The sequence below is a fragment of the Apostichopus japonicus genome, chromosome 2 (assembly GCF_037975245.1).
Source record: "Apostichopus japonicus isolate 1M-3 chromosome 2, ASM3797524v1, whole genome shotgun sequence".
Lineage (NCBI taxonomy): Eukaryota > Metazoa > Echinodermata > Holothuroidea > Aspidochirotida > Stichopodidae > Apostichopus > Apostichopus japonicus.
The window spans coordinates 25,765,789-25,786,878 of NC_092562.1; the positions used below are offsets into that span (position 1 = coordinate 25,765,789).

General features: G+C 34.1%; 1 protein-coding gene across 3 annotated transcripts in view; it reads left to right on the forward strand.

Moving 5' to 3' along the window:
- LOC139984055 (adhesion G protein-coupled receptor L2-like) overlaps positions 1-21,090 on the forward strand; it is a 63,609-nt gene that overhangs the window by 19,640 nt on the left and 22,879 nt on the right. For all 3 annotated transcript variants that reach the window (XM_071997740.1, XM_071997725.1, XM_071997731.1), the window contains exons 2-8: positions 9,799-9,897; positions 10,288-10,479; positions 10,834-11,082; positions 15,213-15,275; positions 18,625-18,924; positions 19,778-19,970; positions 20,598-20,704. In XM_071997740.1, the coding sequence (XP_071853841.1) occupies positions 9,799-9,897; positions 10,288-10,479; positions 10,834-11,082; positions 15,213-15,275; positions 18,625-18,924; positions 19,778-19,970; positions 20,598-20,704 (1,203 nt within the window). The remainder of the gene's footprint in view (positions 1-9,798; positions 9,898-10,287; positions 10,480-10,833; positions 11,083-15,212; positions 15,276-18,624; positions 18,925-19,777; positions 19,971-20,597; positions 20,705-21,090) is intronic.

A 21,090-nucleotide genomic window follows, 5' to 3' on the forward strand; every position in this document is an offset into this window, starting at 1 on the left:
GCGTGATATAATAAGGATATACATGATAAAGGATACATGATATAATATGGAGGATATACATGGAAATGAACTTAGGATATACATCATAAGGATATGCACGATGTAATATGGATATATATGATAAAGGATACATGATATATTATGGTTGATATACATGGTAATGAATTTAGGATATACGTGAAAAGGATATGCGTGATATAATAAGGATATATATGATAAAGGATATAGGATATAATATGAAGGATTTACATAGTAATGAAGTTAGGATATACGTGATAAGGATATGCGCGATATAATAAGGATATATATGATACATGATACAGGATATAATATGATGATATACATGATAATGAATTTAAGATATACGTGATAAGGTTATGCATGATGTAAAAAGGATATATATGATAAAGGATACATGATATAATATGGAGGATATACATGATTATGAATTGAGGATATACGTGATGGGATATACTTGATATAATAAGGATATATATGATAAAGGATACATGATATAATATGGAGGATATACATGGTAATGAATTTAGAATATACGTGATAAGGATATGCGTGATATAATAAGGATATACATGATAAAGGATACATGATATAATATGGAGGATATACATGGAAATGAACTTAGGATATACATCATAAGGATATGCACGATGTAATATGGATATATATGATAAAGGATACATGATATATTATGGAGGATATACATGGTAATGAATTTAGGATATACGTGATAAGGTTATGCATGATGTAAGAAAGGATATACATGATAAAGGATACATGATATAATATGGAGGATATACATGGAAATGAACTTAGGATATACATCATAAGGATATGCACGATGTAATATGGATATATATGATAAAGGATACATGATATATTATGGTTGATATACATGGTAATGAATTTAGGATATACGTGAAAAGGATATGCGTGATATAATAAGGATATATATGATAAAGGATATAGGATATAATATGAAGGATTTACATAGTAATGAAGTTAGGATATACGTCATAAGGATATGCGCGATATAATAAGGATATATATGATAAAGGATACATGATATAATATGGTTGATATACATGGTAATGAATTTAGGATATACGTGATAAGGTTATGCATGATGTAAAAAGGATATACATGATAAAGGATACATGATATAATATGGAGGATATACATGGAAATGAACTTAGGATATACATCATAAGGATATGCACGATGTAATATGGATATATATGATAAAGGATACATGATATATTATGGTTGATATACATGGTAATGAATTTAGGATATACGTGAAAAGGATATGCGTGATATAATAAGGATATATATGATAAAGGATATAGGATATAATATGAAGGATATACATAGTAATTAAGTTAGGATATACGTCATAAGGGTATGCACGATATAATAAGTACATATATGATAAAGGATACAGGATATAATATGGAGGATATACATGGTAATGAATTTAGGATATACGTGATAAGGATATGCACGATGTAATAAGGATATATAGATAAAGGATACATGACATAAAATGAAGGATATACATGTTAACGAATTTAGGATATACGTGATAAAGATATACATGATGTAATAAGGATATATATGATAATAAACTAGGATAGGCCTATACGTAACAAGAAATATAGATATAGGTCTCCGTAATAAGGATATACACGTTACTGTGTTAAAAGTGCCCCAATTAATGTCACGTAGACTTCCTCACATTTCCCTCTTGGTATTAGCGTTTGTCCTGTGGCTGAACCGTTTTCCGTTTTCCCGCCACGAGAGGCTACAAACTGTACAAAAATCCGCCTGCACTTTAATTTGATTCTGCCCTTGAAGCATTTTGAATATTTGGTTATAAAGTAAACAAATTAAATTACTGTTTTCTTCGAATCAAGTTCGCGGAAATGAATGGAACCCTCTGTCGCATTAGGGGAGTGAGACGGGGGGGGGGTGTTAAACTTAATTGGAGGTGCTATATAGGGTCTGTATGGGTAATGTGTATGTATATATTTATCCATCTATTTACGATAGGTTTTTTTTCGACCATGAAAATAAAAACTGTCTGTGTAAGACCATGGGAAGAGTTGGACTCTGAGGATGTGGTTATAAGTCTGGAGAGGGTAGGCGTGTAAGGCCAGCGGGGGTAAAAGTGGGGTAAATTGGGTTGACAGATGTAAAATAAGAGTTCATACCACTTAATGAGAATCATATAGACCATTCCAATAAAAGAAGAGTTATCTATAAAGCAAACCACATGATAAAAATTATAATCTACATACACAGTAAATTCTTGATCCTTTGATATAGTTAACAATGCTTTTGTAACGCGTGGAATGTACGGCATTGTATAGGCCTATAGTTATCATGTGTACCATCCTCGTAACGTTACAAGCATGATGAAAGTTAGCAAACAAACAAAATATTAAAATCTGCAAAGATGACGATAATGAAAGTGAAAATTGTTCACTCTTTGAATAGTTTTTATTGATCAAAATTTTCAAATTGTCAGTAATTCAAATTGTCAGTTATTCTCGTTTAGTGGCAAAAATACGAAACTCTGTTTTCAGCAATAAAAATTTTCACGTTTATTTTTTGTTAATACATGTGTTAAAAACGGGATGAGTTTATAAAAAAGGGTTATTAGTATATGTTATCCATTTCTTGGGGCAAAGAAAATGTATGGAGGGAACACTATGAATATGTTAAACAAGCATGCAGCATCGCTCTTTGCAAAACTAGTTATTCCGCAATCCTTTCTTGATGCATAATAAAACGGGCCCGTTTGAGGCGACTTGGTTAGCCGCATACATATATATTCTCCTTAAGTCTTTAGTAAGTTAGAAACCGCACAATGAAAAGAGGGTGCATGGTTATCACTCATTTTGTGTGCTAAATAAAGTCATACGATCTTCTATAACAGACGTCAGAACAATTAACAAGAAAAGAGTTGTTATACTTTGAGTGTGTTATAAGCTATAGCCTCCTCAAATCAGGGATTTTCAGGGGCATTTGTGAAGAATAGCTAGAACGGTATATACATAAGATCACATAAACTGAAGGCTTTTATTCATGTGCATATATACACATGCAGCTTTTCCAGGTAATGGCGTGATATTATCATGTTTGTATATAGCCTAACAGTAGGCCTATGACAGGTGTGCATATTTGAGTAATATTTTGCAAATGTTAAATCCAAAATGGATCAAAACGATGATCATATCATATTGTGCAACTATTACTGTGAGCAACTATAGCAGAGTTTCCCTAACTGTATCCCCCCCCCCCCCACGAACCCCCTGTTGATGTCAGAGTTGTCCACGAACCTGAGTCATTATTTTACTATAACAGGTATAACAGTGCTTCGTAAAAGATCAAGTATCTGTTTCTGTTTCATAATTCAGTTATTTATCACATGCACGGTACGGTACTACTACTATGGCAACATATGCGTATGGAACGCGAATAGAGTTTGTCGATAGGTACGACTTTTGTACATTACTAAATTATATGATATATCAGATTTTAGTTCAACAAGAAGGACTCTAGTTTTGACTTTCAGAAACGTCTCACGAACCCACTGGGATGGACTCACGCAACCCCTGTGGGTTCATGCACCCCAATTAGGGAACTCTCAGCTATAGTGTTACTGTGGGCAAGTTTTGGACAACTATTAAATCCACTTTTCTTAAAAAGAATCACGTCATCGCTCTCTTCATGGGGGAGAGGATATAGTTGGGCTGGAAAGGGGAGTGGGTGGGGTGGGGGTAGATGGGCTGGGAAAGGGGAGGTGGGACTGGGGCGGGGATCCTGTATTTGTAATATACAAGTAAAACATTTATTTTGGAGGTTTAGGGGTATATTTGGACTAACTGTGATGATGCAATTGCGAAGATGCAATTGTTGCCAGTTGGGTATAGGCTATCAGTGTCTGCCTATAGTTTAGATTGCTTTATAGCCCTAGCTGGCTAACAAAATTTAACATAAAAAGAAAACCGGTTAACTTATTCTGACCTTTTTTTTTTAATTCTAATATAACACTATGTTATATCCTTAAATGTGGAACAGAATTTGTGTCGTATTTGCAATCAACCACTTCCTGCAATGCAACATTATAATTTACATTTATTTATATTTGAGGGTACCAACCACATACACACTTCAAGATGAAACAATTAATAATACACTATTTTAAAATTGTGAGACAGAAAATTGTATATTATTGGATTAAGCCGTTTATGACTCGCCAATGAGAAATAGTAAGGTATAGATGCATGTTATACCGTAGCCTACTCTGTGCAAAATATTAGAAAACTTGCTCCGAAATATGTAGCCAATTTTACAACCCAATGGGATATATTATATACAGATTTGATACCACTTATATGAAATTAAACGTTGGTTAATGAGAGGAAATGACACTTATCGATCGACTCTCCAGGCAGAATAATCAGACATACATGCACGGAGACATAAAAAATAAAACCTTGTCGAAAAATTCAAATAAGAGTAACGTGGCTGAGCTGAGACATATATATATATATATATATATATATATATATATATATATATATATATATAATATATATGATAATATATTGAATTAAATTACGTGATTAAAAAAGAGATGATAATATATATATATATATTTATATATATATATATTTATATATATTTATATATATATATATATATTATCATCTCTTTTTTAATCACGTAATTTAATTCAATATATTGTAAAAAATAAAAAATAATAAGTATCTGAATTTCATCTCCTCTGCACTGTTTAAATTTTCTGATGTCGTGATATATGCATTCAAATATTGACTCATAACGCGTTCAATAAAACATATCACTTCACAGAGGCCGCGCAACGTTAAAGGGTTATTCCTGTGGCAAGAAATGTGACATTTAAAAGGCAAAGTAAAATATTTACCACACTGTTAGTTGAAAAAGTCCCATCTCTGAATATATCTTGTTCCTAACTCAAGATATTATTGATTGAATGGAATATCTTTTTTTTTGGCTTATTCCCACGATTCTATCCTAGAGGAGATCGAAATAGGTGATTTAGCTGTGATTTCATTAAAGAGGAATGTTTTACAAAAGTCTTACTTTTCTATTATAGGCTAATCTATCTTGATGATTTATAATTGAAAATGTATTACATTTGGAAAATTTGCTTTACCTGTGAAGGGTTCTCTGTACTATGTAGAATTACACGCAAATGCATTTTGTTTTCTGCTTTATTGTCTGATGTGATAAGTGAGTCAACTTAATTATTATAAAAGAAAAAAGGAAAAAAATCAGATGAAGTATCATGATGACATAATTCATTCTGTTATTGCCAGATACATTCAAAAAATATTTATTTATTAAAATAAATTTGGGAACGTTCAAGTCTTCGTCATACGAAATGCAATATATAAAGACTTGGTTTGGACATACAGGTTGAGAAAATTTTCCAGTATTTGTTTATTATTACGCAATCAACCTCAGCCACTAGATTATCACTTTAAAAGGTGTAATGATTACATATGCCAGGAGACAACGGACTAATGTTTATGTCTGACATTAGGCTACATAATAATTTTTTTAAATTTTATGTATCATCAATAATATTTATGCGCCAAATTTTGATGACCGGTCTTTTAACAACACACTTTCTTCATAAAATTGGAGACTTTAAAGAGAAACAGATTATCTTCGGTGGTTACATTAACTTTTATCTTCAAGTTTGATCTTGATGAAATGAAAAGTAAAAAATAATAATCGCACGTCATATACAAAGGCTTGGGATGAATGCCCTAACCTAATGACCTAGTTGAGTATAGATAAAGTTCACAGGCACTTTCAAAGCAATTCACTTGAAGATCAAATATTAGTCTCGATTTCTTTGTGATCTCTACAAGCCTTACTCCTAAGATATCGCAGTCTGGCTCCAGACTGGATCATATACATTTGTATATGGTCACCTTGAATACTATATTGTTCTGAAACAAACCATGAAATCTGGCATTTTGATAACTTTCTGTCGATGGAAAACATCGATTATATTGATTAATCCATCTTTATTTTAGAATGATAATGTTGGTAAAAAAATATGGGGAAACCCCGGCTCAGAAGTGGGGTATTATTTTCTTTCTATCATGTTTTTTTTTGGGTCAACTTTAGTCAACAGCTGATTGCAGTAAGTTGCAGATTTGCATTAAGTGGAGTGCTTTATATTATATACCGTACTATATGAAGCCTAAGATTGTGACAACTTCCCCATTGTTAATACCACTCTATACTGTCCTCTCATATCATGCTTTAAAGCACTCGTATTAGCAGTATTAACAGTTCCTAACCTTTATCTGATTCTAATGCTAGTACCACTCTATACTGTCCTCTCATATCGTGCTTCATAACACTCCTATTGGCAGTATCAACAGTTCCTAACCTTTCTTCAACAGAGACAATATTCCCCAGAATCCCTACATACGAGTCGGCCTCAACCCACCTCATGCCCACACACCCTCCATTATAAAACCATGGGCCCCTCCCAACACCCTTTCCTGATTAATAACGTACAATGATAACTGTATAGCGAAGATATATGATGTAATAAGTAATTCTTTCAAAGGAGCCTTCCAAAGTCGGCCTTTTCTGTAGCAATCATGGAAATTTCACAACAACCCACCACTGCACAGTAATTCAATTTCAAAGTGGTGAAATATTTTCGCGTGTCACTACATACGGTATTTTTCGGTAATTTTTTATCTTTAAAGTAAGAGGTTTCATTTCTTACTCATAATTTTATGTGCAATGATTAACGCTATATATGATCTGAAAATTACTGACAATTCTTTGTGTTTATATTTTTTCTGGCAAAAAATCACGAATAAAACTTGAATCAATTATTTTTGGTATTGTCACATTGCATCTTGTATTTATTTAACATATTTCATATAGAGAATATGGATTTGTGCTCTCCAGAAGAAGATATTTTACTTTGTTACAGCCATTAATTCAAAACCCGCACAAATTATGTTATAATTTTACCACAAAAAGTGTGATATTTTGTAAAGTGAAACATGAAATAGCAATTACAAAACATTCACGAATTTGCTTACAAGTTTAAATACGCACTCGCTGTTGAAAAGTATATTTGAAAAAAAAAACTGAAGGAGTAAAAATGTATACTCTATGTTTAATGTGTTACACATTCGTTTCGTTTATATTGTAATAATGATAATAATAATCAGCAGTTATTTTTTATGACGCTTAAGCGACCACAAACGTGGGAGAAATTCGCAAGGGCTTCTGGATTACAACTTACACGTTGGGTGACTTCCAATTCAACATTTTATCTCAAATTTGGAATCTCTTTCAATTTTGAAAGTCATTTCAGATAGGAAAACCGTAGATTGCTCTTGGATGAAAAACCAACCTTACTATAACCCGGCCGGGTATCGAACCCGAAACCTCCCGATTGCTAAGCCTCATTGCTTCAAATGCCACTAACTTCATCCACTCGGCCCACAGCACCGTCTGTTCAAGTTTACATAAATTTACATATAGGCCTTTTTTTTGGGGGGGGGGGGTTAGAAAAATAAAACTGCTTTTACCCTCTTTTGTAACCAAAAAATAATAATGTATATAATACTTCAAATTGAAATGAAGATAAATAAAATATGGATGAAAAAACCCAAAATTCAAGATAGAAAGGTGGTGTGGCTGTTTCAGTAATGTTTACAGGTTCATGTATACAATACACAAATTTGTTAGAAGTAATTTGAAGCACGACGCTTTAAGATTTCTTACTCAATGCTACTCAAAAAACATGTCCTTCAAACAGAGCAGAAAACTACGGCATTTTACACATCTATGTTCACAAACTCACTCACTGGTACGTTTTGGTGATGATGCAGCCGATTCACACAGAGATTACAGTAAGTACTGTAAATCTTAAAGTTTTGTACCACAGTAAAAGCTGGATTGTGCTGACAAATCTGATAAATCGGTAGCATGTGATATTAGGATTACAGTAAGAACTGAGGATATGTGTAATCCCAACAACTTGATTTGTTGGAATTACACATATCCTCAGTTCTTACTGTAATCCTAATATCACATGCTACCGATTTATAGCACGATCCAGTATTTACTGTGGTACAAAACTTTAAGATTTACAGTAGTTACTGTAATCTCTGTGTGAATCGGGTGCATGATGGACTATGCAGTTGGTTGCTCGTCATCTTCAACAAGGACTAAGTACAGGAGAAAAACGGACCAACCACCCCCTCCCCCTCCTCCCCCGAGAAACATCTCAGTTCTGAAAAACAAAATAACAACAATTATATTAATGTTGTTTCCCAAGACAACATTCAGATGAAGAGGAGAACATTGCTTGACAAACAGATACATCTCCAAGAATAAATATTTTTTTAATGTAAGGTGAAAAAACATTCATCAATGATCACATGTGGGTTTTATTGTTTCTTTTTGTTTGTCTCCTTCTGTTTATTCTGCTGTCAACAAAAAGTGATTTTCTTTTTCTTTGGGTGAAGGGGCTCGAGGAAGGTATTGATGTCGGAAATGGGATCAGACAACTTCTATATTGTCCCCCCCCCCGCCCTCCCCTCGGCTTCCCCTCCCCATATACGCACATGCCCTGATACCACGTGGGGACTATTTTAACAGCAAGATTGCGTACCTATATCAAGTGGCAAAATACAAACAACTTGCCCATTCACCTTGGTCCGCCAAATTTTTTGGAGCTCTCTTAAGGATTATTAACCACGGAACCCAATCTGTTTCAACATGTGGCAGTTTGCTAGGAAACCCCTATTAACACAGTGTCACAATTCAAAGATTAGCATGTCGACAGTAATATCATGATCTGTAATGTTTCAATGTCAGTATATCAGATAATAACCACAACATGTTATATCTCAATATATCAGCATGTCAATAATAAGATTCAGAAACTAATCTAATCGACTAAACGTGTCTCTCAAATATTGTCATCATTAAATAATTTAACCCACAAATTATGCAAAGAAACATGAACATTTAAATATTAAACTGTAAATCATTTGACAGGGATATGTCCGCATTGTCACGTTTTAGAAATATCCTTAATGTTAAATACGATTTACAAAGATATTGAATACTTAGCAGGACCTCATTTGAACTAAGACAATTTCACGTCATGTTAAGTTAAATAGTTATAAATTAATAGGACAGGTTATTCGATATAAAGATCATCAAGGTATAATAAAATAAAGTACAATATAAACATATCAAATCAAAATGAAATTGAGATTTTCCAAAACTGCCTACTTTGTTTTTTATTATTAAAAACCGATCAAACGTGACGACGAAGACGATGACTAGGACGAGGACGAGGACAAGGACGAGGACAAGGACGAGGACGAGTACGATGACGACGACGACGACGAAGATGACGAGGACGTGGACGAGGACGAGTACGATGACGATGACGACGACGAAGACGACGACTAAGACGAGGACGAGGAGGAGGACGAGGACGAGTACGATGACGACGACGATGACGATGACGATGACGACGATGACGACGAAGATGACGAGGACGTGGACGAGGACGAGGACGAGGACGAAGACAAGGACGACGACGAGGACGAGGACATTGATGATGAAGAGGACGTTAATCAACGACACTCCCTCACTGTAAAGAAACGTCATCTTTTCTGGATTCAGCCATTGTTGTACTCTTTTATTTTGTTCATTTCATAGAACGATCGGCGCATGCTCAGTTATTATTCTGGAACCCAGATGACACACTTTGCCAAGAGAACCCTTGCTTAAATGACGGAGTATGTATCAATTACAGACGTAAGTGGAGTCTTTTGTAACCCTAAAGAAGAAAGTTAAGATAATAAGGAAATAAGAAGGAATTTTTAATGAGTCAAAGATTCCAATGTTACAAACAAAAGGAGAATTGTGCTATATCATAAAAAGAGATCGGCGGTATAGAGGTCCGTCAGTTTAATGTTGTTAGACTGTTTAGAAAGTATCACTTTAATTATATATTACAGGTAGATTGCTTTAAATGTTTGAGATACGTAGTTTTAATTTTATTTAAATCTTACTCTAAATGACAAACCAAAATGAACCTAAATTGCATATCGGGCAAAGCCTTACTTAGGTTAGCCTAGTTTGACTTTCAGGTTGATGTATTGATAAGAGGGGGAAATTGTTTCATTTTTTAATTTTCTCACATAGGTCCAAACGTAGGTCGACAGCCTGTGACATGCAGTGACGAATCTTGTTATAAAGTCTTCGAGACCACCACAGACCTGTTAGACCGGTCAAAGGCAGCAGCATCCTGTCACCAACATGGGGGACAATTAGTTACCTTCGAGAATTCAAGTGAACAACAATTTGTGGTCAATTACCTAGCGACCCTCAACGCACGTGAGTGTAAACATACATACATAAATATCAAAACTATTATATATTACATATTATATATTAAATATTATACATAAATATATATATATTATATATACATAAATATATATATATATATATAAATATATATATGTATATATATTATATATATATATAAATATATATTTATGTATTTTCACTCTAACATTCCTTATTATATGTCGCTAAGGAATGGTAAGTGAAAGGGGAGATGAAAACAAAAGTTGTCCACTTTGACTTTGCAACAGTTCTTCACATCCAATTAAAATTTGTTTTTATGTGTTGTGTTGTGTGTTATGTGTTAGTTCAATGAGTTGCTTTCATATCGATTTCACACAGTGAGAGAGGAACAGACCACTGAGTTCTGGACGAGTGGGATTTACAATCAAGAACATGGTGTTTGGTTCTGGAACAATGTAACTGGACAAGTCGTTTCCTTTCATCAGACTCCACCAGTCTCACCGTTCGTTGATTCCACAAATTTATGTCTCCTAGCAACAACAAACCAAGCGGTAATAATGTATGCTCAGGACTGCTCCCAGCCCAAAAAATACATTTGTGAAATTCCAAATGAGGCACTAGTGAAAGGTAAGACATTTTGATACCGCTCCCCCCACCCACCCCCCACCCACCCACCACGTGAACGCGCAGTAAAACGAAAGTGATGCGCAACTTGCGAAATTATGTAAGACTAATATGCAAATATCCTAAATTTTATAGAATATCTAATTGAATACAATAATGTCTATTATACAACACCTAATTATATTCCGGCCATTTGATTGGTCAATTGCTCGTCGATTGCGTGCAAAATCCGCTCTATTCCACTCTATGAAATAGAACCATGGGTTATACTCTTTTGATAGCACTTTTTTTAATGGTAAGAGAGCAGAGAAACCTGTCTGCTTAAAACAATCTGTTGCATGAGTGCATTTTACATCCAATTATATCCAAAATTAAAGGTGTTGTATAAAACAAATAAGAATGGTTTCCATTTGTGTAATAGTGCAAATATTTCATTCGTTGAAAGATGTAATTTGTTCCATTCAACTCTTTCAACTCATGAAATATTTGCACTATTGCACTCATAACCATTCATTATTTGTATACTATCAACAGCTCGCCCAAAATGTTTGTTTTATTTGGGAACCTATGTAGTTTATGCCAAAATACTACATCATACTTTTCCAAACAAAGGTATCGTGTTAAGCTTTCAGGTATACATTGCCTGCCATTTAACGAGTAGATTAGACGCAAGTGAGTCAGACCACATCCCGATGTGATTTTACGTGATTTTAAAGTTAACATGTCCAACGTAACAGGCCAGTTTATTCTTTTCCTAAAATAGCGACAACTTTTCACAGCTTTCATTGATTTTCATGTAGGACTACCCTTGATATTGACATAAGGATGAGAAATTTTTAATTCTAGACTGGTATAATGATACAATTTGTTATTTTAGCCTATTTATTCAAATACATTTTCGGGGGGCGGGGGGGGGGGTCAGGCATGGTCCTCCCATGACAAATTATAAGTTTATCAAATTCTATATAGGCCTAGCTGGTTTGATTCATCATTGCGAAAAAAACTATTATTATCAATAGATAAATATATATCTATATGTATATATATATATATATATATATATATATAGGAATAACGGAAAAACTGAAAAATACGGAATATATATATATATATATATATATATATATACATATATACCATATATATATATATACCATATATATATATACCATATATATAGATTTAGATATCTAGGAATTGATAATCATATTTTTTGGGGTCATTCTTCTCCATTCCTGATTTCATTGTCGTTTGCTATACTATCTACGCAAGTGTAAAGATTAACTTTCATTGGTTACCAAGGCAACGTATTATGTTTATTCAATTGTGTAAAAGGTAATCCAACGCCGAAGGGAGTTTTTTAATAAACATCCTAGAGATGATCACAAAAATTGGCAATTTTCTACCTTTCCATTCGTAGTATTGGTTAATAAAAAAACATGACAATAAGCAGAATTTTATCAATCTGTTTTCCAGGGAACAATGATCGATTATATATATATATATATATATATATATATATATATATATATATATATATATATATATATATATATATATATATATATAAATATATATATAAATATATATTTATATATATATATATATACATATATATATATATATATGGTTAATAAAAAAAACATGACAATAAGCAGAATTTTATCAATCTGTTTTCCAGGGAACAATGATCGATTATATATATATATATATATATATATATATATATATATATATATATATATATATATATATATATATTTATATAAATATATATATTTATAGCTTATATGGAGCTTACGGACACAAAATGGCCTTTTCATAGTAGTGCATGCCCGTCTTTGTTCATGTCAAATCCTGCCGTTTCATTCTTGCTATATAAATAACTGCAGTTTCTCGTTTCTTTATAAAGTGCATGCAATTGCACATTTGTGAAACGCAAATAAATTAGTGGCACAAAAGAAATTGGTTATTTTGTGGTTCAAAGTCACCCTTTCCAATGCCCCATGAAGTTAACTCCCACCCTCCAACCATCCAACGCCTAGAATCTTTGTTTCTATAATTTAAGATACATATTGTTATACTTTTTGCGAGAGGGGTGTGCGAGGGGCATGGGGCACGGGGTTGGGTGGGAGAGCAAATGCTGAAAGTCGGAGAAGCTTCCTCTCCGTCACCTCCCGTTCCTGTACGCCTATGTCCAGAAACAATTTTCGTACGAACGTTTGAGTTAAATCCACAAATATGATCATTCAAGTGTTTAATAAACGGGAAATATGAGCGACCGGATATAAGGTTGCGTCACGTGACCTTTTGAAAATACAATATTAACCTTAGGGCCTATATACAAATTTTATTAGATTTTAAAGTTATGACAACAGAATCAGGTTTGTCTAAACTTATCTTTATAGCCAAGTTTCTTCTTTTATATATATATCTTTTTATACACTGTTTTCTTAATAAAGATAAAATGACGAAAAAAGTATCATAAATTTAAAACAATATATTTTATAAAATAAAGTCTGTGAGCTTACTTCTTGTGCCGGAAATCCGGAAGAATTTGAGGGATATGTAACCTCTTCATTTTTGGCCTTAATCGACGGACTAAACTATCTATTCACCCTATCTGTTATTTATATTTTTAGTTCGTCAAAAGATAATTGTAATCCTTCGAGGTCAGTCACAGAAAGTTGACGCATGTTTATATTTTTGATTCTCATGAAATACAAGGCTAATTTCCATCAAAAATTGAAAATTATACTGTTTATCTTTTGATGAAAATTTAATCAAGTTTAGTTATCGATATACCTTCCCGAGACGGGGACATTTTATGTACAAGGGTAAAACAAGAAATGGTATTAGTAAACTACCAACATAACAATATTAAAACTTAACTTACCGGAAGCTAATGAGATTACTTGAAAGTTATCAAAACATCTGGACGGGAATTAAATTTCGACATGTCTGCAAAGATTTGCAAAGCCGTGAAATGATAAATTAACCGATCCAAAGCAACTGGAAAGAGGTTGTATTTTAAAGGTGGCTGGTTGAGATGTATTTTGGGTGGCATGTTACTGCTATATTGTTAGCAACTTTAAATGTTCATATAATTGTTACTCAGATAACGGTATAAGCAAGGTACTGTTGATTTACTAATAGAAAAGTGAATTTGAATTTTGTATTTAAAGGTTGACTTAAAGGCATTGAAGACTCGCCCCAAACCGCGTGCCGCCATCTGAAAAAGTTAACTTTCTGTAGCTTGCAAGTGAAGTCGCTACAAAATGCAGACAGTAATGAAACGTGACACCTTGTTTTCTTTTATCTAGACCTGAGATGTCCATCGCTGCTATGTACACTGTGTTGTGGATATTTACCGTAGCTGCATGCATTGACTGTGCACTAGTGTTTAATTATCGACGGTAGCAAGCTGTGTGTGTATTTTCGATCGTGGTGTCTAACACTTATGTTACACCTCATTCGAAACTAGGTCAGATTACCGGCACGAGACGTTTCTCTGTGCGCGAGTCTTCACTGCCTTTAATGACAGAATATTAGGGCTTGATAGGTCAAATCCCAAGATTTTTTGTTTAAGTGCTAGTATAATATTTCTATAGCGGTATCATTCTGCTTTTCAATGTATATATTCGGCTTTAACATATGTCAATTTTTCTGTTCTGTTCAAATTGCTATACTTAAATATATTTTGTTGGGATACTCAGATAACAGTATACGCAAGGTACTGTTGATTTACTAATAATATATTGACTTTGAATTTAGTATTTAAAGGGTGACTTAAGGGCAGAATATTAGGTCTTGATAGGTCAAAGCCCAAGAATGTTTATTTTTAAATGCTAGCAATATTTTATAGCTTATTGTTGGAGGCGGAAATAATTCCCTTTAGCCTAAAGTCGACACCGCATGCTATTCAACACTGTGTTTTTGTTTGTTTTTTTCTCGAGTAATAAAGAAAATTGTGCACGCTCAGAAGCAAAATACAGAATATCAACTTCACGTGGTTTCGTTTGTATTGTTCTTACTGCGCCAATCACATGAATAAACGTTAATATAGGTATTATCATGACTAGCTTTCGCATTCTTTTATTCAAGTATATGACTTTTCCCTTTGTCTCTGACAGACTGGACCTATGCGTGCTACTGCCCGGATCATTACTATGGTTACCACTGTGAACATTTCGAAGGTGAGATTTAGGGTATGGGATCAGTAACCTATGTACTTGTAAAGAATGGGGCTAGCGACCGCGATTTATGGTTCATTCAATCAGGGGTTACGGAAGACTATTGAATCGGGATGGGGTGGGTGGGGTGGGGGAGGGGAGTGGGGATTCGAGGGGCAGTTAGACATGTGACTTTTGATTTGCAGATGGAAACAAACAAATCTGCATGAATGATTATTTTTTATATCGTAATCAAACATCCAAACCCTGATTTAGTCAAGTTACTTATCAAATGTTAATGAGAATGGTATATGAAAAACAAGGTCTCGTCCAAACACGTGCAATTTACAGCCAGTAATTCATCTCCCCCATTCCATAGCAATAATACATTCAGCCCGAATTCTTATATATATATGTCTGCACTAGTCTTGATACTATATGAGTACGCGCACTACCGGTCTGTACTAGTCTTTATATTATATCAGTACGCGCACTGCCGGTCTGCACTAGTATTGATACTATATGAGTACGCGCACGATATGTCTGCACTAGTATTGATACTATATGAGTACGCGCACGATATGTCTGCACTAGTATTGATACTATATGAGTACGCGCACGATATGTCTGCACTAGTATTGATACTATATGAGTACGCGCACGATATGTCTGCACTAGTATTGATACTATATGAGTACGCGCACGATATGTCTGCACTAGTATTGATACTATATGAGTACGCGCACTACAGGTCTGCACAACTGTTGATACTATATGAGTACGCGCACTACCGGTTTGCACTAGTCTTGATACTATATGAACTAGTATTTATAGTAGTATTTATTATATAAATAATGAATGGTTATGAGTGCAATAGTGTAAATATTTCATGAGTTGAAAGATGGAATGCTTCATTCAACGAGGCGCAGCCGGGTTGAATGGAACAAATGACATCTTTCAACGAATGAAATATTTGCACTATTGCACGAATGGAAACCATTCATTATTTGTTTTATACAACATATTATATAAAGATGGGTAAAATGTACTCATGCAACAGATTGTTTTGAACAGACAGGTTTCTCTGCTCTCTTACCATTGAAAAAAAGTGCTACCAAAAAAGTATAACCCATGGTTCTATTTCGTAGAGTGGAATAGAACGGATTTTGCATGCAATCGACGAGCAATTGACCAATCAAATGACCAGAATACAATTAGGTGTTGTATAAAATATTATAGTGTACGAGTCCAAGTGCTAGTACGAACTAAATACAAGACTGTGCCATAGTATCCTTCCCAATATATCCATATTGATTATGGACTGAATGGATACCTTTAACGATCTATTGACGATATTTCAGTGTAAATAAGCACCGAAACTGATTTCGTTTTAACCATGTTCAGCAAACAGCGGTATAGAATCGGTTCTTTTATTGCAGGTGAATGTACTTTTATATGCTAACATGTGAACTTTTACAGAACGAGTGAATTGATTCTATTTTAAGCAGTGTTTGGGCTTTTATTAACAATTTTTATCAAAGCAATACCGAGTATGATTACTGTTCAATATAAACCTACAATTGATATCACTATAAGCTATACGTCTATAGATGTTGTAAAGGAGATACACTGTACGCTATATCCAACCTTATATATGAGTTCTTCATATAATTAGTTTTTTTATAAATGATTTCCGTTTATCTATATTTCGGCGAACTAATGTTTTAGTCGTCTGTTTTACTTATTTATAATCCGTCTCACGAGGGGAACTAGACCTACCACAGTTTCATAACAGCGGTATAGAGCCTAGCCTAATTTGTTCATGGTTCATGTTTAGCACATGTTAAAGCTGTTAAACTGTAAGAACTATTAAGCAGTTGTTAAAGTCAAGAAAAGGCAATGATAGTAATGTGTTGTGTTTATTCTGAAAGAAAAAACGGGCGAAGATGAACGGTAAAGCTCTTAAAACACAGTCTAGGCTACCATAACTGATAAACGGTTTAATATAACATATAAACAGTTTCTACTGATAACATTATGAGAATCGGTTGCCGTGTGGTGACGATATAGTTCTAAACCTATATGAATTGCAAGTTTAGGGGTGTAAAACCAACAAAGGATAAAAGGATCGATCCGGATAAAGGATCGATCCGGTAAAGGATATGTTTTTATTTACATTTGTTCAATACAGTAACATATTGTAAGTCGTATCAGTATAGAGCAGGGGTTCCCTAACTGGGGTGCGAGAGTCCATCCCAGGGGGTCCGTGAGACGTTTCTGAAAGTCAAAACTAGAGTAATTTTTGTTGAACATCTGATATATCATATAATTTAGTGATGTACAAAAGTCGTACCAATCGACAAACTCTTTTCGCGTTCCATTCGCATATGTTGCCATAGTAGTATCGTACCGTGCATGTGATAACAACACAGGAGCATTCGTCTCATCGTGTGTGATGGGTGATTGATGCCTGATACAATTCGTGATCTGATCTTGAAGTTTCTAAATAAATATTTGTTAATCTCTTGTTTTTCTCATTACAATATTACATAATGAACTTGATCTTTTACAAAGCACTGTTATGCGTATTATAGTATAATAATGACTCAGATCGTGTCTCACAAAAGTTGGGGCTTCGTGGACAACTCTGACATCCACAGGGGGTTCGTGGGGAGATAAAGTTAGGGAAACCATGGTAAAGAGGTTTCATAATATAGCTAAACATGTTGGGTATAACTCAGTGCGTCGCTTTTAATATCTTCGCTATGTCATTATACAATGAAATTACTTGCAGCAATGTCCTATTCTTATCCTCGCTCGAGATAATATTGATCGTATTTAATGTTCGATCAATCGATCGACCGATATTTTGTTTTATTCTTCAAGGACCTTCAAATTATGATAAAACTGCCAACGAAACCGGCTCAATATTTTATTTCAAATTGTAAATATGACTGTTGTTTATTTGATTGTGTACATGTTTAGTGATTTAGTCTTCCCGCATACGTGGCAATGTGTTGGCTTTATCATACACATATATATGTTTAAGATGTATCGATGTATTAAAAAACGAATCCCGAATAAGGAAACTGGTAACAACTTGTTGAACATTTGAATTAGTAAGGTCAACAAATACCCAAATAGTTAAACTACAAGTATATATACCTCTTCGCGCCAGATTATCATTAATATCATATTACTTGGAAAGTATATCACTTTGTGTGTACATTTGATTTGTCTTGGAATGTTATACTTGTAGGTTTTGATAGTTAAGATTCCTTCCTTGAAATCTTTTGATCTAGAGGGTTATTTTTTCCCCATATTTTATATATATATATTGATATTTTGCCTTCTTATCTTCTTACACTTTCAGGAGTGGCTTCTGCAAGCGTTTGCGAAGGACACTACTTGAATATATCTTGTCCACGTGGTCTCAATCTTTACTTCGAAAAAGCCGATTTTGGTCCTGATCACGATCTCTGTGGGCAAAATGGCGTCCCTTTGCCTACCATATACCATTGTAAGCAGGACCCAGATGACGTCACTCAATGGATGCAGATGGAGTGCGGAGGTCAAGGGTCATGCGAACTGGAAGTCGTCGCTAACCTCCCAGAGTTTAATAATTGCCCAGAGAGGAAGAAGTTACTAGAAGTGAAATACCGATGTTCGATTGGTAAGCTTTTGTCGACAATCAATTTGAAACGCCGTTTTCAAATCTGAGGTCATTATTCAAATAAATATTACGTTCGATTGAAAAATAAGAAAGGGAATTTGAAGATATCAATTTGAAAAAATTAAATCTGAGAATTATGAAATTCTAGCTTGGGAAGAAGCATATCGGTGCAAATGTCACAGCTGGATAGCTCGTTCCGTTTCGCTTAACTTGTAATCAAATTCATTCAAAATCGTTCAATCTATTGTGAAAAGTCCAGTTGCGCGATACTCTGCGCCGGTCTAATGTTAAAAGACCTACATGGAAAATAGGCTACCAACAACTGCCTTAGAATTACTCTGAAATTGAAATGATTTAATAACTATGGAACATAATTGAAATATGTAAAATGATATTATTTCATGTTAGTCAAGTATATGATGAAATTACTTCATCAAAATTAAATTCTAATTTTCAATTGTGGAGTATATGATGATACATTAGGAAGGGTAATAAAACAGTTAAAATATAGAGCAGTTTGATGGTGTCTATTTTGTGTTATGATTTGTTTAAAAGAGTCAAATTTATTACACGAATTTTCAAAATATTACATTTTAATCAACGGAGCAAGGTATGAAAAGGTGGAAGTTTGATCAATTTTCTTCAATTTTAAATTATTACTCGAACTAACATGTATTCAATGCGACACCTGACGACGAATTTTTATTTGACTTGTATACACCAATTCAGCAGTATATTTGATGTTTATACATATATGTTTCTCTTGTAACTGAGCAAACATATAACCATTCTTTATTTTTTATTTACTGTATTTACATACAAACATTTTTTTTTAATTTCTTCCTCGTTGTAGCTGAGCAAGCACACACTCAATTCTTCTGTGAACGAACCCGTGCTACTTTAAGTAAATGTTCGTCTCCGTCGAGAATGCTCATTGAATATGTAAATTATGGAAGAATAAACAAAACCATTTGCAATGTTGGTAAAGTAAGCGAGGATCCATACAGATGTCGAGCTATGGATTCACTCAGCATTGTTGCCGAAAAGTAAGTACACGCATGCGCAGCATAAGAATATGTACAAGCGATTGATTTGATTTATGAAACAGAAAAAGAACAACTGTCCAGGTTTGGAATTCCGTGCTTGCTAGCTTATTTACAATCTAGAGGTAATGTCTGTAAACATAGTTTGTCAACATGTTGTAATGTTATTTTCCATCGGGGGAAAAATTGTCCCTGTTGACTGAAACATTTGCCTACGTCGGATCGTGAAGAGATCCGGAAACTGTCCGTGTTATGTAACCTTAAATATCATTACATTTATTAAGCAACTTGTAAACAAAAAAAATATTTTAATAAACCTTAATACTATGCTTTTACTTGAAGACCCCCCCCCCCTCTCGACACATCTATAAATATGAAAAAATGCACTCCTATCTATAAGCTGACAAAACTTGAAAGTTAGCGCAGGTGAACGTGAGATTGGAGGCTAATGGAGGCGATGGCGTAGGGGAGGGCGTAGAGGAGGTCGTAGAGGAGGGCGTAGTCGAGGGCGTAGGGGAGGGCAAGGGAGGAAAGGAGCGGGGTAGTGAGTGTTCATGTTAACTTGAGTCACGGTATAGCTGACCATAACCTACTTTGGTAATTGAGTAATTAATCATTCTTTTGTTTCAGATGTAATAATCTTACCTCATGCGAGTTCAAACCAGAGAATGATTTATTTGGGGATCCGTGTAATGGTGTGTTCAAGTATGTAGAAACCAGGTATCGATGTGTTGACGGTGAGTTAAGATGGAAACTTTTTTCCAGCCAATAAACCTTTCTCTCTATAGAAAAGCATTTTTTTTAAATCCTTATGGTACATAAGCTTTCATAAATTTATAGCCTAATAGTTGGCTGACTATAGACTTACAAGTTATACTATCTAAGTAAAAAATAGAGAAATTAATACCGTCTATATTTAGAATACAATTGCATGAACCGAGCATTTGTAGCTTGAACCCAAAAGTGCAAAAAATGGCCTAAGAAATTAGTAAGCTCTCAATTATACACAAAGATGTCGCACTGAAAATTGCCGTACTATCTATCGGGTGTAGAGTTAATGGCGGGAGGTGAGGGAGGGCTCTAAACATTTTCGATGACACTATTCGTTGAGAAATTAGTTTGC